General features: G+C 41.5%; 2 protein-coding genes across 9 annotated transcripts in view; both read right to left on the bottom strand.

Moving 5' to 3' along the window:
- LOC112465243 (zinc finger protein 574-like) overlaps positions 1-24,886 on the bottom strand; it is a 53,055-nt gene that overhangs the window by 14,322 nt on the left and 13,847 nt on the right. For 4 of the 8 annotated variants that reach the window (XM_025032719.1, XM_025032723.1, XM_025032722.1 and 1 more), the window contains exons 2-3: positions 19,609-20,686; positions 18,769-18,861 (exon numbers count right to left, since the gene is read on the bottom strand). In XM_025032719.1, coding sequence (XP_024888487.1) covers positions 18,769-18,861; positions 19,609-20,664 — 1,149 coding nt within the window. In that variant the 5' untranslated portion in view covers positions 20,665-20,686. Of the gene's footprint in view, positions 1-18,768; positions 18,862-19,608; positions 20,690-21,142; positions 21,833-24,886 lie in introns of those variants that run through there. The other 4 variants (XM_025032718.1, XM_025032721.1, XM_025032716.1 and 1 more) reach the window with 2 other exon arrangements.
- Positions 14,288-14,920, bottom strand: LOC112465245 (zinc finger protein 628-like). Its single transcript, XM_025032725.1, has one exon. It carries the CDS (start codon positions 14,918-14,920, stop codon positions 14,303-14,305), a length of 618 nt encoding a protein of 205 aa, XP_024888493.1. The 3' UTR covers positions 14,288-14,302.

Below are 24,886 nucleotides of genomic sequence, written 5' to 3' on the forward strand. Positions count from 1 at the left end.
TTATCAACATGTGTTCTCATCGCGCTAGGTTTTTTTTCCTCTGCCTAATTTTTTATCATAATGTCAATAATTATGATTAGGTGTCCCCGTAGTAATAATGCCTATGCATCTTTACATAATAAACTTTGTCTTAATCTCTAAATACTCATTGCCTATAGTTAATTTCAGTTTAGATTAATTCCTATTCACATATTTGTCTCTATATGCTGGTGTATACAATAACTCTATGTATATATCTATATCACTAATCATATTCAATATATGTATATAATATATCATAGAATATATAATATTTCTATGCGTGTCCATGTATATTTACAGTGTTCAGTTATTTTCTCACATTTTCTCACTCATTCTTGCTCGCTCGGTTTCTCATTCTCTCTGTCCGACCTTTGTATATTACATTCACCCCCCTTTCTCTTTTACAATATATATATATATATTTATATATTATATTATATACTAAACTATTAAAATACTAGTATAAATATCTCTTGACATATAATATATATTTTTTTCATATATATGTATTCATTTGTTTATTCATTTATTTATTTATATATGTATAGTGTAGAGTGATCGCGGCGGAGACGCAGAAACGAATGGATATTACAGTTGAAAACGATGTACATAGCGTCGATTACATGCGTTTCGACGTCTCCGCAAAGTTACCCCTCCCCTCTCCTCTTTCTCCCCCCTTCACTTCTTTTTACATTTATTGCTATTGGATTCATTGCGTAATAGGTTCTCTCTCGTGTGTGTGAACTGATATATTCGATTTCATTATAATCGCCTAAGTTTTTCTTTTTCCCCTCCTTATACTTGCTCAACGGCGCGGCAGTCTATAGAAGAGAAGATGTTGAGCGAAGCGAATCGTCGAAATTAGCCGCTCGCGAGCTAACGTGATCGCGCCATTTCACGCTTCTCCGATCGTGGACAAAGTGCGCGGAAGTTTTGAGTTTGCTTATAGGTAAAATTAATCGCGGTATTAATTAGAGAGTAAGGACCCTATAAAAGCGAGGGAACACGTGCGAAGCACCGGACAATCTCCGCGGTATGCCTTTTGTGCGATCAAGCGTGTACCTTGGAAAATTTGTGTGAGGCTTAAATTATATCAGTCCAAATAACGGTACTTCCCTCCGCGCGTTTCTACAACGCGCCGAAGTCGCGTTGGAATGCCAATTTTCGAATTTTCCAAATTCGCACAAAAATTCGTGTAATAATATTTCCTCTCTGTACATTCGAGGGAACACCGCGCGCGATCAAATATTATCATTTACAATTACTTCATCGGATCAGCGGCAAATTTTATAAAAAAAAAAAAAATGTTATATAACAAGTTCTCCTCAGTAATTAACAGCGAATGTTTTTTACCTAGTAAAATTTTATTTAAATTTGCGATCGAAATGCCAACAGAGTGGAATCGTACAGATAAATCGCGACAGCTTTTGTTTTGCGATACTGTGGCAATATAATGATATCTGTATTCCTTCTCCCAATTCGGTCAGTCTCTTAGTACGTGTTAAATGCAAGATTAAAACGTTGTGCCAATTTTTCTCTCGGCCATCGCGCATTTCTTTTGTCGTTCGATCATTTAATCTTCTCTTCCATGAGCAACTACTGCAACGAGCTATTTGCCGCTCGCCGTCGCTTATAGATCGGATATCAGTTACGTTAATCTTAATATTTATTACTATTGTTCTGTCTCGCGCACTTCTCTCCCCATTTTAACAGCAATAATTATCGCCCCGGGTCAAGGGTTGAGGGCAAAGTGTGTTTTACAATCTTAAAAGTACATCACTTGTTCACGTGCAGTTGCATGTTTCCTACTCCGTTTGTTTCTTGCCAATCGATATTTTTAATATATATTCGTATAATTTTTAGGTTCACCAAAATTGATCGCGATTAACAAAAATTCCGCTGAGAAGTTGCTCGGTACTCGATATAATTAGATGGGTAAATATTGAGTGAAATTAGAGCGACGGTTTTTGCCGGAAATAGTTAATAAATTTGCACTTGTACGTACAAATTTATTACGGTGTTTCGTCGATATAACCCGATAAAGCTCCGAGCGCTAAGCGTTTGCCTTTCGCATCGGATACTCGAACATCCGGCTAGCGAGATTAATCGATAATTTCAATTTTACGCGTTAAGCATAAGCTCTCATCCCCTGACCTGGTTTCAGGTTCGTGCAGACTGCCCGCTTGTTGTCGCCGTGTGGGTGCATTCGCGTAACAATACAGTCGTTCGAAACATATAAAGGAAGGCATCAACGAGTATGAGCGACTGCTTCTATATGTACAAAAGCGATTAACGTCTCTCTTTCTCTCCTTCTCCCTCTATAGGTATATATGTCTGCCTAAAAACGCGCGCGGTGATAGGAGAATCGTCTGTCAAAAACTTTTGCGGGAACCCCGGCGGGGGAGGGCCGGTAAGGGTCGAATAAAAAATATCAGTTCGAAAAATCGCGAATCTGCGTCGGCGAATGCGTTAACGTCTATTCCTGAGATTCAACGAATAAAGAGCGCTGAGTGCGCCGCTGCCGTGTCGCGGGACCCGTATCCGTCAAGTGTCACGCCTCGTGATTCGAGAGGCATTTACCCGCCCCGGGCAGGCCGCGGATCAATTGCGCGAATTACGGCCCGGTTAATTAGCGGCGCGCGGATCTGCGTTTTCGCGCGCATCACGATAAGTCTACGTGATCGAGTATTTTGGTGGATGGTTCACCGTCGTTGATGCACCTTGATATGAAGTAGAAACTGATATGCGAATGTTATTCGTTCACGCACACCGTAAATCCGTCGTACCGTTAAACGCACGAGCACGTGCACATAACTGTCGCGAAGGGACAGCACGAACCTTCTGCACATAGGTGAACTCGCTTTGGGCCGGTTGTCTCCAACGCTCCTCACTCCGAGGACGCTATCCTCAACTCAATCTCGAGACACGCGGACGTGTCGCGATTAACGCGTTCGCGAGAAACCAAGATAACGAGTGACAACAGCGGTAGAACGGATTCGCAAGAGAACGAGGTGTAATTTGTTGATATTATTATTATTATATCATTGAAACGATTCTGTACGCGGGAGAAAATGTTGCTCAATTTTAATGCGATACCTTATTTGATTTCGAATAATCGAACGTATAACCGCGCACGTATAATGCGTATTGGAGACCCACCGGCTTATGCATTGTCCTACAGGGCGGAACACGTACGCGCGCGCGCGCACACACATACGTTGCGCTGACGTGCCTGCCAATAATATGCGTGTGTGTAGTAAGGCTATCTCGCCTACGTGTAATCGTAAATCTATATGCTGCTGCTCGCCTATGCCTTGCGATAAAATACTATACGTAGGTATGCTTATGCCACTTATTGTGTGTGCTTCCTCCCATTTTCAACTCGTTAATCGTTAATGCCTACTTATGTTACAATCGATCGAGTGCGCTGGCGGCCTCACCGATGTCGATTTACGTCCTCCCCTTTTCTCTCGCGATAGCCCGAGCGCGATCGAATTCTCGTTTTGCGTGACCTTTTCTTTTTCTTTTTTTTCGTCCGTCGCGTTCGGTCCCGATGACTCCGATAATCGTGCGGCTCGCACCTGCGCGAAAGTCGCGCTTGTCGGTGCAATTATGAGTATCGTGGAAAATAATTCACATACATATACATTACACACATTTACTCGATAACGCGTGTTGAGAAACTTGCGCGCCGATGGCGAACAAGTACGCGACGTAAGTTTTTGGATATTCCTCGCGACGTTTTGAACGTGCGTAACATTTCGCAGCCCGTGTTAACAACATATAATTCAACAGTAGATATTACGCACGTTGTATCCGCGAATATATGCGAATTTTGTGTACGACTCACGTCGAGCGTTTAATAATCGTCAAAAAATACGTAGAGATGTTCAACCAAGACGAAAATATTAAAAAATGGATTATTATATATGAGTAAAAGAAGCTTAATAACAGCCATATTATAATATGATTAGCGGTGTTTAAGAGTGGAAGTAGAGCCGGATACTCATCAATAATATGCCAATGCACACGCAAGGCATATATAAAAGGGAGGGGTGTATATCAATAACTAAACTATTTCAATATGTATATGAGGAAAAGAAAATAAAAAATATTGCGAACGGAAGTTTGTATTTGAGAAAATAGGTATCCATATATTTTAATTAATATATGCTTAAAAGAGAGAGTAAATGTAATAATATATACTGAATAGTCAATAATATTAATAATAATAATAATAATAATAATAATAATAATAATAATAATAATTAATAATAATGTGTATATGTTAGAATAACAAAATAAATCTTACATAACTTAAGTATACTGCGTAAGGATGATGATAAAAATTAATGGTACAATTAAAAGAGAAACAAAGCACCGTCATCACATCGGGGCGGCGTTCGAATTCGGAGCAAATTCGCGTGCCCCTAAGGAACTTTAGTCCGGAAACAATATAGCGACACGTGGATCCGTATGTGTATAAGTACCTAAATAATTATTGTACATCTGACGTTCCTTTTTTTTGCTCCCCATTATTTTCTTACACGCGCCTCGCCATTCGTATCCGCGCGGGGCGTTCACGCATTATGCAAATCTGCTGCTGAAAGTCGCATGCACGCACGCATACACACGCACACACACACGCATCCATACACGCTGCTTCCAATCATAATGATAGTAACCCTAATATCTTGTACTTTGTTAAAGTGCTTGCCAATTACACGTTGTGTATCCGTAAATGTATTTATATATATGTGTATATATATATATAGATGTATGTGTATATGTATATATATACATATATATATTTATGTATGTATATATTATATAAAATTAACGAACGATAATATTGTATATACGCATACACGCTCGGAACAACCTCGACAGGATTACTTAACTCTTTGTAACTCTTTTAATACTGTCAATGTTTTCTACTAAATGAGAAGATAAAGTAATCCCGGACCTCGCGGGAAATCGATCGAAACTATCGACAGCTTCTAAAATAGAAACGAGCATTTTATTACTTCTACATTCGTGCGTTAGCGTCCGCTTATAGCGGCTATAGCTCTTCACACTCGATTATTGCTCGTGCGTCCTCTATCTTTTACTGCTAATCGTATTTGGACCGCTATCATTTCGTCCGTTATGCAACGGAGAACGATTCCGGTGAACTCTCTAAACATGCTATCGATGCAAATAAATAAATATTATGCGTAAGCAATATTATGCAAAATGTCGAAACATATATGTCGATACAATGATTATTATCGCGGGTGTTCTGGCTTTTGAAATCTTTTAAAAAATTTCGCCAAGTCGTTCATTTAAGCTCTTCATTAAAATCTACCGTACGATATATCAAATATATTCTTATAATAATGAGATTCCATTTTCTTTTAAATAAATATATGCGTTTTTTTTTAATTCTAAAAATAATTTTGAGATTCATTAATGCGCACGAGTAGAATTAATATGCACCATCGTCCATGAATCCTATGACAAAGATTCTTGATTATCTGTCACGCGAGACATATCCCCGGAAGTGCAATAAAATGGATAACATATAACTTTCTTGCTAATTAAGTTAAGTTATTAAGTTAATTTATACGATGAATAGCCTTTATTCCTATAGACGATGCAATTTTACGCTTTGCTATGAGATTTCCGAACGATAGTGCACTTGTCCCCACGCGCAGCTTCGTGCTCCAGATACGAGTAGCAAGAAAGGAGAGAGCTAACGCGAAAATGCGAGGGACGTGAAGAACGGACTAAAAAAAGAATGATTCCCGACGTGGAAATGAATCCGCAAAGTTCGCGCATCGATCCGCACGCCTATTTCTGATTCGCCGCATTCGTCACGTCGTCGCGCGTCGCGCCTAACGCGTCCGACGACGCCGAAAGAGAGAGGGCGAGAAAGTCCACTTGTCGGTAAGCTGCCTTCCTTGCGCAGGAACTCTAACTAGGAATTAATCTATTACTCGATATGTGTGTATTGCATCATGACACCATCTGGCAAGAGGATAAATTGCGCTTCATATTTACAGGCGCGTCTCCGCGTCTCTAGGTCGCGCATCGCGCCGCCTCTACTCGCGAGATATGCGAGACGCAAGAACGTAACTACACGGAACCCGAGATATTATAATTAGACGGTGAATAGTTCGAAGTCGGAAACGCGTGATTCTAGATATCCGCTCACATTTTGTGCATCCATCTCTCTGTGCCATTCTCTTTCCTGTAATATCCTCATTAACTCGATAGCAACAACATGATTTACAATGAGTATAAATTCGCGTTTTGTAATGAAGCTCTCTTCCCGTTAAATAAAAATAATTACAGATATCATAAGAATTTCGAAAAACATTTACTAATTTTTTTTTTAAACTACCTTGAAACATTGTATGCAAAAAGTCAACGATCAGAAAAGATTTTTATCAATCTGTATGTTTGTTCTGTGATGAAAGATTTCGAATTTGAACGGCACGGACATGAGAAACTGGATATATGACACATTAAACATATAAACGTCAGTACATAGATACGGCCATTCAGGATTACACTCGTCCTGTTACGTTCCTACGTCTGTGACTCTACCAGCAGACTTTTCGCCAAACATACTGACGCGCGTCGCGCGGGATTAGCGCGAGAACTTAAGTATTACGCTTCTATATGTACATGAACGAAAAATCTCACAACGCATGCGGACGGAAGTAGGTACGGTGGAAACGCAATCGGTCGGTCGGGTTCCACGGATTACGGTTCGAGAGATATTACGCACAAGACTGGCCTGCATCAAGTTTTGGATATCTTGAAAAATTGCCTTCGTCATAGTCACGCTCTACATGGCGCGTCACAACGGTTATTATACGATATTACACGTTCTAGTATAAGTACGAAGCTAAATCTAGACTATGTACAGTTGAATTAGAACGGGTTTTTAGGAACTTCAGAACAGAAACTCAAAAGCTACTACGAAACTAAGTTAGGATCCTCGACAACGGCGCGGCGGGGATGGGAGACCTGCGAAGTTGTAACATTTTTTTCTAGGATCTCCAAAAGCCGGAGCCGGAGCTGTCCCTCTAATTTCCGGTTCACCATGTTCCCGATGATAATAAATTAAGGATAAATTAGAAGCATTTCCTACGTAAAATATATGCGATATAGGAGCTTCGTGCGATCTTAAACGATACATTCAGTATTTTTGGCCAAAGTCGCTCTTAAACGGAACAAAAGCCTAAGTGTGTACGTGTGTGTATGTGTATGTATGTGTTACATGACGAATACTTATACAACATATACATAAAAATTCTCCCTATGTACAATACAGTCCGACGTACAATAATATCCGAGGCACGTGCATTTTCTCGCGAGGATTCGCGGCAAAGAGATGAGATCGAATAATAGAAAATTGCCAATCGGAAGGAAGCAGGAAGGAGGGCGAGAGGGATAGAATGTTAACAAAATATATAAAGCGGTCGATTTAGCTAAAGATTTTCTTTGACACGTTACGAACCTTTCACCGCCGTAAATAATTAATTGTGATCGATATGACCTAGAACAGATGCACCAGTGACTGACCTGTCATAGAAATATCGTTATATAATTTAATTTCTGTCCTAAATAGGAATGTCATTTCGCTGCATTATCGTATCGTTCATAATTGTGTCGTTTTTTTGTAGAAAAAGTAAATTTAGATTATTCTATATAACTACAGAGACGAGAGAGGATATAGTGGTCATCCACCGGCGCATCAGCATCTATATATCTAACTGCATCTATATAAAATATCTATGATCGTGAGGCACGAAGTGCCTCGGAGCGAATTTCACGGAGTGAAAGAGGATTCCTTTGAAATAGGAGAGCCTTAGAGCGACATCGCCGCTAGGAAACTAAACGTCAACTCGTATTTGCTCTCCTTTCTTCTCTCTCTCTCTCTCTCTCTCTCTCGCGTATACACGAGCCGTTGGATGACTTAAAACCTAGGTTAATTGGAACTTTGCTAACTGATTGTACCCTACGCCAGCGGTGCACGTCGTGCCGCTCATTAATTCTCCTCTCGATTGCACTTTAACGGACGAGATCGCCCGTATCCTGCGTTCTGCGTTCGCGGCGCGAATAATTGCGACTCCGCGACGCGTATCGTTGCGTAAACGAGACGACTCCGGAATTCGGCGAGCGACGTAAAACCGCGGACGAGTCTCTTGAAGAAATCTCACAACGCGAGTTAACGAAAATGGGCGAGGCGACGATTCCAGTCAATGAACCCCTGATTCCAATATACGATGAACGAAACAATGTCACGACGTTGAACGTTGCTCGCGAAGTAGGTCCGAATTACCGCTGACCGTCTCTACCGAATTTCGCGAATGCCGGAGCCACGCGCAGTGTATCAACGATTTCGTATAACGCCGAGATGCGAAGAACATAGGTATCTATGGCAAGCGTCGTTTCCTACATCGAAAGATGTGAAAACTTGACTTTTGTGTGTCTAATTGTTTGTCTAATTCCGGATAATACGGAAAATGAGGATGCGAGTAGAAAATCCGAAACGTTTGAGCATCACTGTCCAATTTATCTGTCGTGACACGCGCGCACAAAACACACGCGTTTACGTGTTCGTAAACGGTGCGATAACGCATGACGGTCGCGTCGGCGTGCGTTATATACTCCTTCGCGTTCATTGTATTTTTACGATTGCAAGGTTACGCCCGCGGAATCCTCCGATTAGCATTTAGCATTTTCCTTGCACGACCGGCGATTCGATCGGACTCCGAGCGGATAACAGACGCGACGCAAAAAGAATCGTCGACGATAACGACGGTGTTTGCGGAAAAACCTCCTCGTGGCTGTTTACCACGATCGAGACGATAAAAAAGTGCGTAACTTCGCGCGATTACGCGGAAAATTAACGCAACTAAGCGCATTCGAACGCGAAAGATTGCGACCGAGTCGCGAGTCGGCGATATAAATGTCAAGTGACTCTGTGATTCATATTTTATCTTTACTCATCTTTTCTTCTCGCGATATTATGTCCCCGCCGTGATTATACGCAAATCGGCGACGAATTAATATTTTCAACAATATTGTTACTGACGACCATCGAAATGGAGCACATAGAAGATGAAAAAGGAACGTAAATGAGCGTGGGAGGTAAAAATAATCTCTGGTGGACAACACGATTTGTGTGTGGATGTAAATATACTTTTAAACCCAACATATCGACTAACGTTTCCTTCATTTCTGCCGCACAATCCTCCTTGCTAAATAAAATCTCGACATGATTGTTTTGCATAATGATTAGAATAATTCTGATTCCCGTAATTCTCTTTATCTATCGTCAGCGATTGCGTGAAATACGTGAGAGATTCCCATTCTGTTTGGCCAGATTCAATTTACGTTGCAAAATATGACTTCTTTTCATTTCTCACATGATCTTTTTTGCTAAATAAAATCTTGATGTACTTGGTTTGGATAATGCAAAAATTCATTGATTAGAACAATTTCAATTTCCGTTGTTCTTTTTATCTGTCGGTCAGCGGTAAAAAATGCGCAAGAGATTCCCATTCCGTTTGGTCAGATTCAATTTATGTTGTGAAATACGACTAACTGAATAAGTTAATGAATGAATATGTGAATGCAGAATGATGTCCAGACACGAAGAATTCGCGAATCGCGCGATAGAAATGGTCGCCGTGTTCGAGTCTCAAATATAGAGTTACGAGCTTATGGAGAGAGAGCGCGCGCGCGCTCGCCATGTTTAATTCGCGATATCATTATTTTAATACCGCGAGCGGACGGACGGATAGACGCGTCGCCGTCTGTTGTGTAATGCCGTGTGTTGCGCGAGGATTTAATTAATCGTATTCCGGAATTTACAACCCGCTGACAGCATTTTTGATACGGTATTTGGAAACTTTATGATCCATTTGCCAAACGCCAACTCTAATCAGGCTCGTTCAGAATCGCGGCGCAGGGACTTTCATTTCAATGTACCCTCTCCGGTTGCCAGTCATTAACGGCACCGTCACTCGTAAATATTAATTAAAATCCCGTTTTCAGAGGAATGCCGATTTGCCGGACGAATATTCTAATTAAAGCTACGCGCTCTCGAGACCGGCGGGACTCGTATATCGCGGGTGAATGAAACTCTCATCCTTCTGTCCGTCGAAAAAAATTAATTCGCGCGATAGATGCGCGCAATACTTTAAATGCTATATCTTTTTGTTTACACGGGTGCAAAATAAATCACGCTTGTGTTCGATTTCGAATAAATAATCAAAGATTTATATTTTGTACAACAGAGTAAAATTTCTACTTAAAAAATACGGAAGTATTTTATCTCGAATACACTTCCGTTCGCGTCTACGTCTCCCAAGGGTATATCGTGCTCGCGCGTTCGAAGGACTTAAATAAAGCAAGCGCAGATCCGAAGGTGAAATACGCGTTTTCGTTGAGGCACACAAAATCAATTTTTAATAACTCGGAATCGGACGGCCGAGTGTTAACGTGTATTAAGTTTAACGCCGCTCGAGAGATCACAATTAAATCACACGCGTGAAAAACCCGCCTCCTCGAATCGAAAGTTGCAACGTCGAAAGACCAGAGCATATTATAATATCTCCGAGATTAAAAACTAAGACAGCGATGGAATGTAAAACGATAAGTGACAAGTGCATTGCGCGCTAATAGAATAGCCCCGATGCAGTCGCGAAATATCACAGAAATCGTCGAGATCGTGATCACCACTGGAGACGTAAACGCGACGATTTCGAAATCAAGAGAAAAGCGATTGATATTCGTGACAGAACGCGCGATTTTTATCGCGCGTTTAAATAAAAACAATTCGTATAGTCATCACAGCTTTGGATAAAAGTCATTTCGCTACCGATTGCGCACTGCGCGTCGCATTTGCCGATCCTAGATATTGAAGGCGAGTTAAAAGTGTATGCCTAGCGTACGCTGCTAAAACGTACGATATTAAATTAGGAACATGTGCTATAATAATTTTAGATTCTCAAGTGTCCTCCAATGATTAAAAATAATATCCAACAAGATAGGAAAAATATTAAAAATATCCAATATTAAAAATAATATTCAACTAAAAAATAGTTTTGGCTGAAATTTATAAAGTCATTTAAAATTATTTCACCATAAAAATAACCCGGCGCAAAATTTATTTCAAAAACAACCCTTCTCGCATGTGGCGCAGGGCGCGGATTGAGATAACACTTTTCCGAGGTGTACGCGTCAGTTTTTTTTTCTTACGCGTCTATCGGAGATGACGGTACGCATTCTAGGATCAACCGTTGAGAGATTATCTACTCGCGGCGATTCGAAGGAGAGCGAAATCGGCTCGCGCGCGTATGTCGGCCGTCGATGCCCCCTCATTCCCCGCAAGGCGATTTCTTCGGTGCCGTTCCGCAGGCCTCCGCGCACGGAATGCGATGAATATTTCAGAGATCGATCGATTTCGAGCGACTCCGCTCGCTCGGCGGGACGGGAAAGGGAAGGCCCTTGCAAGGAGGACGACGGAAAGTAAGTGGCTGCTAAATATACAATGCGCTCATCGAATCGGTTAAAAGGAAGAGCCCGAGGAAAAGAGCCTCGTTGCGCGCCCGCCTACAATCGCATGCAATCGCTCCCGGCCATGATAATATGTTTACCGTTTTCGAGGATCCGCGAAGACGCGGGCTGTTTTTCGTTCCGCGTACACTCGCGTGTCACGCCGAATTAAATTACCTCGCGAGAGACGGAGGGGCGGGAAAAATCAATGAGAATTACGTTTGTACCTTCGCCTTCGAGGAATCGAACCCGCCGGCTGCCGTCGACAATGGTCGTCCCGTTCGTTTTCCGAAAAAAAAGCCGTCGGGTCTGCTCGCACAGGCCACTTGCGTGCGCGCTAATTACCTTACCTTACCTAGTAGGAAAACAAAAGTATATATCTCGAATACTGGTTCTCGTATCACTCGGACGTTGGGGGGTCGCTGTGCATAACGCGGATAATAACGCAGGATATAAGATAACAGGCGTGAGAGGTAATAATCGCGAGCGATGATCAAATGATTTTTCCACCTTTTTTGATGAAAAGTTTTTTTATCTCTATCATAATTTTTTATTATTTTAAATTATGTGATTGAAAAAAAATGTAAAGAATTTCGACGAATTAATAGTTTAAACATTCCTGATTAGCGAGATATTTCTCATTAAAAGCTGACAAATTGCAAAATTTGGTTTGATGCTCCAACAGAAATGTTTAAAGGGAACACGCCTGGCTACCAAACATCCTGTATTACATCGATCTCTATCGTGGAGGTTTGCGTGGAGTATACGATATCGTATTCAATTCGCTCACGTTTAACTTCGAGATATTCGGTATACCTTCGCATCGCGAAGATGAAATCCACGTGAGATCCTCATGCATACTTTTTCCGAGATCACGCCCATCCGGGTGTCTCCCCGTTCGAGGGGGTTAAAGGGGCTATAAATAAATAAAAACGAGCTTGCGAGTGGAACGAAAGGTGGACGTCGTCCGGAGATCGAATCTCAACGCGATTTGATTATCTAACTACCTTACTTAAGGACATAAGTAACGTTAAATAAGAATTAAATTACGAATAAAAAAAAAGAAGTAACGTAATAGTGTGTTGCGTAGTCAGGTATTGCACTGTCTCAATGGCCATTGCGTAATCGCATACTCGTCGCGATTCTCGATCTTCAAGCGGAAAACGTTGCACTGGAAACGATGTCCGAGAGGCCCCGCGGAAATCGCGCTCGATTTCTTTCCGAATCTCGTTGCCACGAGACGAGTCTGCGCACAAACTCGCGAAAGAAACGCACGACGGAGAGTGCGTTTCGCGGGCTGTGAACGAAAGACTTTTCGACACATGCGGGACGAGGATTCGATCGGCGTTCTCATTGCGGTGCACAACGCCGTTTTACGTCGTTCGCGTATCGGACGTGTCCATGATTAAACCATCGATTCGCGACGATCGGACCGCAAAAATTAAGTGATGTCATCTTGGAGAAAAATGAGGAACAAACGTTAATCGAAGAGGCCACTAATGCCAGCGCACTCGTAATAAATTCTCTTTTTTTCTCTCTCTCGCTCTTTTTCACTTTCTCACTCTCTCTGTCACTTTTTCCTATTATGAATTTTATAAACCGCGTGTCCACTGAATTGCACCGCGTAGAATTTCACTAAGTGGACGTTTCCTGTCTTCCCCGCCCACCCTCCCCCCCCGACTTCCGGTCGTGTCTTTATCATCGGCGCGCGCGCGCATTCTATTTCCAACCCCCCGTGTCAACTGTATAAAATATTCTCAATCATATCAACAACAGTCGCATCGTACATCGTACAACGTCAGTACATTATTACAATAGTTTATAGTTAATCGTAATCAATATAATATTCACAGCATTTTATCAAAATCTCTTAAAAGCACCAACCGTGGCGGCTCAAATTTTCCCCTCTCGCCCCCTCCCCGTTTACCCTTCTCGTTCCGTGTCGCTTTGCCCGTTTTTCTCACCTTTTCTTACCTTTTCTTTAACTAACCCCCATGTCGCTCGTATATGTACGTATGTGTGTATGTGTGTGTGAGTGTGTGTAAGTGTTTGTATGTGTATATATGTATATATATACCTTTAATAATTTACCGATATATATATACGTATAATTTATAATATATATATATATCTATATATATATATATTTATATATGTATATAATAAGCTAAACGTTTCGTCTTAAAGCACTGATTAAACGAGGGAGCTCGTTATTAACGTGTCCCTCCCCCTGAACACGCGTTTACCAACCATCCTAACCAAAATCACAGGACTAACTAGAAACACCGCCGGCTTCTTGCCCCGTCGCTCGATTATTGGAACCGTTGACGCGGGGAGTCGCGCGTCGCGACGCTCGCGATCAGCAGATGGACGAGAGGAGATGGGTGGTCTTGCTGGAGAATTTGGGGGGAACGTGCGGGGTAGGACTGGTGGGAGTAGGGCAGAATGTGCGGATGCGGGGCGATGTCGAAGGGACGCGTCGCGGCAACGGCGGCGACGGCGGCGGCACCGGAAGCGGGGACGGTACCAACGTTGTCGTCGCCAGTCCGTTCGCGCGATCGGCGACGACGACAACGTGGATACCACGTGGATTAGCGGAGCGTCCCCTACGGTGATCGTCGTCATCATCGTTGTCGTCGTCGTCGTCGTCATTGATGACGGTGGCGGCATAGCGGCGGCGGCGGTGGCGGCGGCGGTCTTTGCTGCTGAGGCTAAGGCGAACTCAATGATGCGGCGGTGGCGGCGGCGGAGCCTCTTCCTCGGAGGGGTCCACGGGGCTCGGGGACAGGAACTTGCGCACATACTTCGGGTAATGTGTCTTTTCGTGGGCCTTGAGTATCGTCGACCTCGAGAAGGTCTTGCCGCATAGCGTACACCGGAATGGCCGTTCGCCGGTGTGCACGCGACAGTGGTCCTTCATATGATGGCGCAGTTTGAACGCCTTACCGCAGAATTCGCACTTGAACGGCCGATCGCCGGTGTGCGCCGGTAGGTGGGCGATCAGCGAGCCAACGTCCGGGAAGGACTTGCCGCAGAACTTGCAGAGGACGACGCCGGAGGTCGGGTCCGAGTGGGCCGCGAGCTCGAAGTCCATCGGCTCAATCGTACCCGCGGTGGGGTAGTGGGCCTCCGGCGGCAGGTGCATGCCGGGCTCGAGGCCCAGCTGAGCCTGCAGCTGCAGATGGGCCGCCTGCTCGCGGTACTTGAGCGACTCGAGGCTGTGCGAGAGGATGTGCCGCGTCAGCTTGCTCTGGTGGAGGAACGAGGCACCGCAGTACATGCACGCAAACACCCGCTCATCCACACCCATCAACTCCTGCAACCAAACAAACAAGAACATCAACTTCTTGTCTTCCCTCCGGCGCTCTGTACCCCCGCGGGAAAGACTCATCTCCGACTCTCTCTCTTTCTCTTTCTCTCTCTCTCTTTCTCTCTCTCTTTCTCTCTCTCTGTCTCTCTTCTTTCTCTCTTTACTTTAATCTACTTCGAGTTACTGCTCTATTTTTTTCTGGATTCTTTGGCCTAGTCCCGTAAATATCTTGATGGTACGTTAATATTTATTGTACTAACTATACTACCATGTTTTTTGCAATAACGCGTGATAAAACCGTTCCGGCTACTACTTGATCTGCAGGATACACAGATGCACACATATATTACATATATGTATATATGTCTATTATGTAGATTATGTATGTACATATATATATATATAAATATATATATGTAATATATATATATATAAATACACACCGCAACGCGTTTGTTTCAGAAACGGACAAACGCCACGGCTACCTTGAACGGACAAGAAAAAAAAGATATCCTTCGTATCGTGCTCCCTTTTTTCGGTTTCTCTCTCCCTTTGACGACTAATTCTTTCTAATGCATCTAAGTTTTCGGTAAAAAAAAAAGAAATAAAGAAAGTACAGGCAAGCTCGTTCTCTTGACACTACTATAAGCACGTGTTGCGACTAAAGAGGTCCTCTCTCGCTCTCTCTTTCTCTCTCTCTCTCTCTCTCTCTCTCTCTCTCTCTCTTTCTGTCTCTCTATTCTCTCTCTCTCTCTCTCTCTCTCTCTCTCTCTCTCTCTCTCTCTCTCTATCTATCTCTCTATCTTTCTTTCTTTCCTTCAGTGTCTAATTCATAAATTCCATTCATTCGGAGGAGAAAGTGTCTCCGGCGTGGCGAGAAACTAATGCTTCTCGGTAGCACACAAGACGGTATTCACAAGAAGTTGACGCTCATTTTTGTTTGGCGCGCCGCGCACCCCAGGCACATGTATGACAAACTATTCGAGTGTGTTACGATGTATAAATATATATATGTATACAGGGTGTCCTCGAGCTATCGCCATTCCTTCTACATAATGCATTTTTTGACCAATTCGAAAATAGAAATAGAAATAATAATCATAAACAGATGAGTCATATTAATTATTCGTGTAATTGTATTGTAAATAAGAACGAAGAATTTTGAAATAAAGTAAGTTTCAGAAAATAAGTAGCGAGAGATAATTTACTAATTAATTTTAAATGAATTTTGCTAGAATTTTACTGTGAGGCTAACTTACAGAGATATTTAACACTATAAATATACTAAGTTTATTAAATGTGAGACGTGATATAAAATTAACTTTAAGAAAAGATTGATTCTAAATTGGTCAAGAAATCGATAAACAAAACGAGCAGCGATAGTTTCGAGGGAGACATCTTGCATATATATAAATGGATAAATATATATACGTAGATATAATATAGCAACAGATATATATGTATACGGGCTCATGACAACCCCCACAGCCTCGTTCTCAACCCGCCCCTCTCGTCCCTCCTCCCTTTTATCGTACTCGCAGCGTATGTGCCGCGCCGCAAAATTTATTCGCCGTAGCAAAAGGCATTGCACTCAACCAAAACGACAAATTGAAATACAGATATTACAAAGTAACAAATGGTATAATGAATATGTCAACAATCTGCCAATATATGTGTATATATATATATATATGTACATATATATATATATATATATACATATTGTGCGAAAAATATATATGTAAATATATATAAATATTTATACCACAGTGTACAAACGATATGCGATGTATACATAACGTATGTGTATATATATGTATATATATTTATGTATATATATATATAAATGTAGTAAAAAAACAATCATGGCCAAAAACGAAGGTCAACTTCTTGACAGTGAGCTAGCAAGACAGGCTGGCAGGACGGGAGAGGATTCGTTTGGCTTTTCGTAGTCTCTTTCGCTTATCAATTTTTTCGTCTCTCTCTCTCTCTCTCGCTCTTTCTCTCTCTCTCTCTCTCTCTCACTCTCTCTTTCTCTCTTTCTCTCTCACGACAGACTTTGAGCGCACTTTTTCGGTCCCCTCAAAGCACGTGGGGATGGAATTCACAGACGGAAGGGGCCGAGCTTTTACGATTGAGTGGTACACTCTTGGCGCGAGCTGCACGCGTAGCAAGCAGAAGAATGCTGAAGGGGTAGAAGAGGGTTGTGAGGTAGTGGAATATACAGAGTCGTGAAACTGAAGATGAAAGTTTCGTATTCTTTAATTAAGTAGAAATTCTTCATATAACCTAGCCCTTCCTTGCTTCAATGCGTTTTACGCCTATTTCGAGCATCACTTTAGAAAATTGTCCTACTTAAGAAGGTAAATCGGGTATAATTCGCTTTGGCCCAATAAAGTTCACGTCTCTGTAGTCACATTTAGAAACCGGGACAAATGAATAAAGTAGATAAAGACGAGAAACTGGACTTCCGACTTCTGAGGAGAGACGAAAGACAGAGAGAAAGATAGAGAATACGTGTATGCATCTGTGTATCGGAAAGCAGAGAGAAGACGAAGGGTGTGACGGACAATAGATTAGTTCGGAAAAGAAGACAATATATTCGCCACGATAGATGGGCATGCATAATCTCGTTTCATCATATTTATTAGTTATTACGTCTCAATGATATTCTTAAATGAATATGACACATGAATGAAAACTCGATATAAAGAGGGTTTAAGTATCGCAAATAAGAGTCTCAGAGAAGGAAATCCTTTTAAGCAATATTGATAATTAGGAAATGTACATAAAGAATATCGTCTTGTATTTACATAATAAATATTCCGGTAACTTAGTGTCTTCAATTTTTTATAAAAACTATTCAACAAATAATTTGTTGCAAGTCTGACATTTACACTCCCTCTTTGTAAAATCTTATCATGTCAAAATCTTTGCTGCAATAGTTTTGAACTCACTATCCTTCTCTCTTTTCTTCGTTCACTATTACAATATTTACATTATATATCACGCAAATCTAATTGCAGCTAAAAATCATATAATTTATCGAAAAAAGTTACATGAAGGATATTTTTAAAATGACGCTTTGACATCAACAGAGAAAGTACGACAAGCGCGTCGACTGATACAGAGAAAATCTTAGAAAGCATCTCTTATCGGAAACATTGAAAGAACTCGATCATAAGGAGTGGGTTACTATAAGCTTACTGTCGGCAGGTAAAAATCGTTACGAGTAAAGCGCAAGAACGAACGAGAATCCTGCTTTCTGTGAGAATCATTGATCATGGTTCTCACGCGAAACACCGCAGAGTAACGGCAATTTCGCGTTGATAACGCGATAATCCTATCAAATTAGCAGGGAGAGCAGCAAACAGCAAAGCACTTGGGCACATGCAAGAGACCCACATGCAAAGTGAATTCGACGCACATACACATACACGCGTTGCGTACGCGCGCGCGTGTACGTGCGTATGCGATCACCGTCGGACTTCTGGGTGAAGCAAAGTACGTTTATAATGCATCGACGATACTTGGATACTTGATAGTCGCGTCTGTCGTCATACCGGGTAGCACGTCACGAATGATCCGCCGTGATTCGGTCATAATAATGATGTAGCACAATGCATTGCAACGCATAATTACAGTTGCAACTTGAAGGGACTTTGGCGCAATAGATAGTCGTCTCATCCGCAACGCGCAGCTCCTGCCGACGATTGCGAACGAGCGAGACGTTTATCAATATATAGTATATGTATATATATATATGTATATAGAAATGCAGAGCAAAGAGAGGATACGAGAATAAAAAGTAGTCAATAATAAATTGGAAATATATATATGTATAATATATATGGCTCGCCGGAAAGAGGGAGACTTACCGGATCTGGCGGAAGTCTGTAGTCTGCGGATATCTCGCTGCTCGCGCTACGCTCCTCGGTCGATCTTTCCCAGTCCATTTCTTTTTTCAGGGACTGCAATGGAAAAGTGCATCCAGTTTATATCCAGGTAATAAATATACAATAAACGAGTGATATCGAGATCACGGTTGTCATACGGCGCTATCGACAGATAGCATCGAAATTATTGTCGGTTTCCTTTCTGCATAGTAATTGCAACGTTCGTCATCAATGTTTCAAGAACATTGAATGCACATATCTCGCTATCGCAAAATAAAATTGGCAAACGAATAAATTGATTCAAGTACAAAAGCTTCCGTAACAGCATTATTTAATTGTAAACAAGCTAAATACAGAAGAAAATCCCATCAATATTTTTTAAAACATTTTTCACAATCCCCAACGCAAATTTTAATGGTTTAATAGATTTTTTGGTCGATTTAAATTTTAAGCTCAATTATATTGAATATCGACGTAATATAACCGATTGACATTTTATCGATACTCGAAGTTACAAGATACTTAAACAACTTATTTTCTAATGTATCTGGGCAAGCAAGATTCAACACAGATCTGCAAATATATCAAAGTTCTTACATGAATATGTAATATTTAAATTAATATATAATCATTCAATGTACATACATGGAAGATCTATTTGATTACCCTAAACTTTTTAAGCTCAATTCATATCATTCCTCTTCCTGCTCGATATCGAAGATAAATATTACGTCAGCTAAGATTGTTTCTAAGTTCACTGGATCCTACTTGCCCGGATCAGGATGGAATTTCCCCTCAAAGATTAATCTCATTGTTACTTACTAGCGGAACTTGCTGGACCGGGGGTAAGCCCGAGGGGCCGGCGAGGGGCTCGGTACTGTGCGGGGACGGAAGCCGGCTCTGCGGCAGGTTTAACGGTAGCACGCCACCAGGCGCGCCGCCGCCGGTGTTGTTACTGAGGCTCATGTCGGATGGTCCGCTGTGCACCGAAATCGGGCTGAGAGAGCCGGCCCTCGTCTCTTCGAGGCTGGCCGCATCCTCGGAGTCCCTCCTGGGTCGGTCAAGGGCCAACGGTCCCGGGCACGGACTACCGGGCCCCGCGGGCGACGGCGGACAATCCGTCATGTCCACCGCATCCACAATTTCGCTGGGGGTGTTCTGTACAATGCTGCTGGATTGCTGCTGTTGCTGCTGTTGTTGCTGTTGCTGCTCGCATTCCTTAACACCGGCCGACACTCCTGTGGTGACGTTCGATTCCCGTTCCCTCTCCTTGCCGCTCGTCTCTTTTATACTCTCCCGATCTCGTTCTCGTTCTCGTTCTCGTTCACGTTCACGTTCTCGTTCTCGTTCTCGGTCTCGGTCTCGTTCTCGTTCCCGTTCTCGTTCTCGTTCTCGTTCTCGATGATGCTCTCGTGATGTATCGGAGGTGCTTGTGTGTTGTTGTTGTTGTTGCTGCTGCTGCTGTTGCTGCTGCTGCTGTTGTTGCTGTTCTTCCCTGGATGCTACCGCCGCGTTGATGTTCGTCATGTCCGCTAGACCCTTAACCTTGAGGCTCTCCGCTGTCTTGAGGAGGGCCGATAACTGGCAGTACTCGACGTTTACCTCGCCCTTGTACATGAAGTCGACGAGGGTACGTAGCTCGGCGAAACGTACGTCCTTTAGGATAACGATGGGGTGACGGTTCGGATGGTCGAGGAACAGGGCCTGGAAGTAGCTGGAGCACGCGGAGAGGACTACCTTGTGTGCGCGTATCGACGGTCCCTCCGTGCACGCCAGTGTCACGTCCACCAGCGACTCCGACTCCAGCAGTTGACTGAACACACCCAGCAAGTTGCTCTGATGATTGTTCCACCTCAGGCAGTAATGCTCACTTCCCATGTCTGAACTGCACCCCGCAACCCTGCTATATAAGAAAGACTTGTACCTTCCGGTACTCGTAGCCACTAGCGTTTCTTAACAATGTACCGCGTCACGTGGCCCAGATATCGCGACTTCTTCGGCTATATAGTTGACACAACAGAGCGAGATATTCCGCATAGGAAAATATTAATAAAGAAGTAATTTCATCTCTGTCAAAATTAAATGTTATATCTTTTCGTAGTTTTTAAATTTTATTGAAGTTAAATAGTTTGGTAATTACGCGGGATTCAAGTTTTTCTTATTAGGCCGGTTCTACAATCAGTCGTATGTTGAATGTCGGAACGCAGTCGATGGTCCAATGAGAGAATTTCTTTTTCAAAAACGAATTTTTCTCGTTGGACCATCGGCTGCGTTTCGACATCCGACTCCGACATACGACTGATTGTAGAACCGGCCTTGAAATTTGTTTAAGAAAACTCGTAAAAAGTTTTGTTACCTATAAAAAATTCTAAATTCAATTTTCTAACACTCCCAAGTTAAACATCTTCTTGATTACAACAAAAAAATATTCATGTCTCGATCACTTTTTGTCGAGGAAAGATCATTTCGATTTTCCGCAAGGAATAATCGTCACGCGAAACATTTTACATTTTAACGACCCGATGAAAGGTGCGTGCGAGCGACGTGAGTAATGCGATTCTTTTGACGCGTAATCGCGGTGTATAATTCAAAGAGCGTTTCTGTTTTGCAACATATCGACGCACCGTCGCATCACACCAACACACTCTTGCGAATGCATAAGCACACCCGTCGTCGGTGCGTCCAAACACATCCGGAGATGCACGACCGATATCAGCTGACCGATACGGGCTTATCTTTTATTATTCCTTCTCCCGCGTTCGACTTTATTTATTGCTGCTGCCTAATGCGTGAAACGGCGCACACGCACGTGTCGCGACATATGCGCAACCCGGCGAGCGACACGCACACACATAATTATGCCGAAGCGTTATTCGCGTAAACGTGCATTCGCGTGATATATCCGTGGATATATGCGCGATGGCGTGTATGTACCCGCTGTACGATACTCGCGTGATTCGTTTGGCTCCCGCGATATTACGGCGGTGCATGACAGAACCTCCATCATATATACGGTGCTCCGAAACTCTGTCTCCGATTATTTCAAGAAAATTCTAAGCTCCAAACTTCTTCATTGAAATCTTATCGAGACAGAGCTTAGTTTAAGCATATGTTATAAATAATTAAAAATAAAAAGGTTCATACAAATTATTCAATTATGAAATTTCAAGTAATGAAACGTAGCCGTACAAATTCCAAAAATTAAATTCTCCCTTTATAGAATTATTTGAGATTTAGTTAAAAAGAAAAATTATACTGATCTATTTATTATATAAAGACTGAGCTCTCTGAACGGTGGAAAATCGACAACTGGGAGATCAAGCGGATATCTCCTTTATACTTTGACGCCGCTTTATATCGTTCGGCCAATTACGCTGCAGTCTGTGCGAAGTTACTGTATCGCGAATTGGAGGGAAGCAATGTCGAAGCGCGAATAATCAGTTTTCGAGCGTTTTAAAACAGAGGTTCGCGCACAGCGCGCATTCAGGCTTCAGATAAATTGCACCTGTCAATGCACCGGGACGGTTATAGGAATTACCTGTACTCTCGCCGGCTAAATATAGCGTCGATACGGTCGTTACGCATTGATTTCATCGTTTTACGGCTATAACGTCGGTTGTTACCGGAACCTTCGAAACTTTTTTTTTTCGCCGGAAGCGCTAGAGGCCCGTTAAGCGGTAAACTTTATTTGCCAACTTGCATCAAGTAATTTTCATTAAAGATGTAACGACAATCTTGTCGTGAAGTATCGATTGATATGTTTACAAGCTTAACGCTTTCAACTCATATTTCATATCATATCCCTGTGAAATGAATTTATTTACGACGAGTTTGAAATAACATCCTCGATGTTTATAAATTGCAAACTCCATAATTACTATTTATAATACAAATCTGTAATAATAATTTAATGTAAATATACCGGAATATAGAATGCACATATAACACATGTAATGACAATTTATATAATTTATAGTAATGCAAATAATAATAATGCTACACGTATGGGAATATTATACGCAATTCCTGTTTAATAAAGTATTATTATCAAGATCATGAGGATCCATCTATATTCATACCTAAAAATTAAAAAAAAACATGCAAAAACAAAAGAAACAATGTTAAATAATTTTTTTGCCGAGCCTAAGCCTGCAGCTAGCGCACTTTTTCCTGTAATAATTACGCGTTACGTGATTACATCCGATATAGCTGTTCTCGAGCATGTAAACGCCGAGCATAAAACACGTTGCGCATCGATCGCGGAATACATTGCCGTATTAAGTATATAAAAAAAAAGAAGAAGGTGACAAATCTTGCATCATTCGCGCGCGCTTCCCGGTGGTTTATCTTTCGCAAATACAGAAATCGCCTGATTTAATCCAGTGAAGATGTGAACGCGCACGCCACGAAACGCCGCTGCGGCTTCCCGCTCTTTTTCCGCGCAATAAACACCACAGCGGGTTCTCTCTCGCCGCGCTTTACAAACTTTATTCACAAGTACTAGTTTCAGCGAAATCGCTTAATAGCGAAAGTTAAGAACCCAAAGTGGATGTACATATCTATGGACGCTCGTGCAGTGAATGGAGTGCAACCGTATAGTGGCGCACAATCCTAAGTACGTTCAAGTCCAATCAAATGTTTACTCTCATTTAAATTGTTACGCATACTTCTCCGCTGTTTAGTGTCATCATAATTTTTATTATTATTCTACTTCATTCTCTTGATTTCATTATGCGATACTTCAATGTTGAGAGATAATCTGTTTTCAAATCTTCATACTTAATGTATAACATACTTCATACATAATAGTAATCACTTATTGTTAGAGTCCTCGAAAAAATCTCGTCCATTACTGTTAAAAAATTTTCTCGATATACAATAAAATGTTTTACTGTTTATCTTCTATACGCAACAATCTGATTGCTTGTCACCAAAGACTCCTTCTCGTCTGATAGCCTGTATTTATAATCGTATATATTATCAATATAAAATCGAAATCGATATGAAGATATCTGACGATGTTTATCTCTCAGGCGGTCGGCGCCCTGCCAATGGCAACCATTTCGTCGCCGATGTCGATGTTTATATCGAACGACTACTGAAATTTTTGTTACTGTTAGAGAATCTAGATATTTCACTACTTTTTCTGAATTGACGTTTCTTTAAAGACTAGTATATAAACGTAAATTTTAATGATTAAAAAGAAATATATTCATATTAGATCATTTAAAATAAAGTTATTAAAGATTATTTTCTGTTTTATAGAAAGAGAGTTTTAGATAAGCTATACAGAGATACACAAAATGTCACACAAGTCATTCGTACATGATATTTTTCTATCTGTAAATTCCTTGACAGTGAAAAAATTGATTGATAACCATACGACCGACATCCTATTTAAATTATTAAATAGACTCATTTCCCGAGACTTTCTCCGGTTCCCAGATTTCCAGGTTTTTAACAACGATTGTACTACAGGCGTGATTGTTTCCTTTCTGTGCTGCGTGTACTTAATTTTCCTGCATGATTTTTCTACGGAGGTTCGCGATAGCCGCGGTGCGCGGCGGCGCGTATTGTTACGTAAGTCGATACGGCCCACACGCCGCCGTTATTTATGTCATTTCAGAGGTTTTCTTTGGGTCAATCCGTTTACGAACAATATGCACATGCAGTTCACGATGCGAGAGCATCGAGAATGATCGCTCGCATTTTTCTTTGTGTCTGATGTAAATTTGTCTTTGAAATAGCGAATGACAGTATAGAATTATACGGGTCTTATCGCATTGTCTCGACGCATAAAATTAAATTTTACACTCTGATCTAACGAAAAGATAGGCTAGTCTAATCTTTTAACAAATATAGAAATCAAATGCACAAAAGTATCAAAAATATTTTGCAAAATTAGAAAATAATTATATTTAGTACTAATTACAAAAATAATTTATCAAATGATAATTTTTATACTGTGTGCAGACTGTCAAATTTAATTAGACTTGTAATTTTAAAAAGTACCTAATAATAATTTAAATGTGATTGTCATACTATGACATAAATGATTTGTCTCAATCTTAAACTTGGCAAGATATATCTAAGTAAGATA

This window comes from Temnothorax curvispinosus, unplaced genomic scaffold (genome assembly GCF_003070985.1).
Source record: "Temnothorax curvispinosus isolate PA1 unplaced genomic scaffold, ASM307098v1 QBEX01015018.1, whole genome shotgun sequence".
In the NCBI taxonomy this organism is placed as follows: domain Eukaryota; kingdom Metazoa; phylum Arthropoda; class Insecta; order Hymenoptera; family Formicidae; genus Temnothorax; species Temnothorax curvispinosus.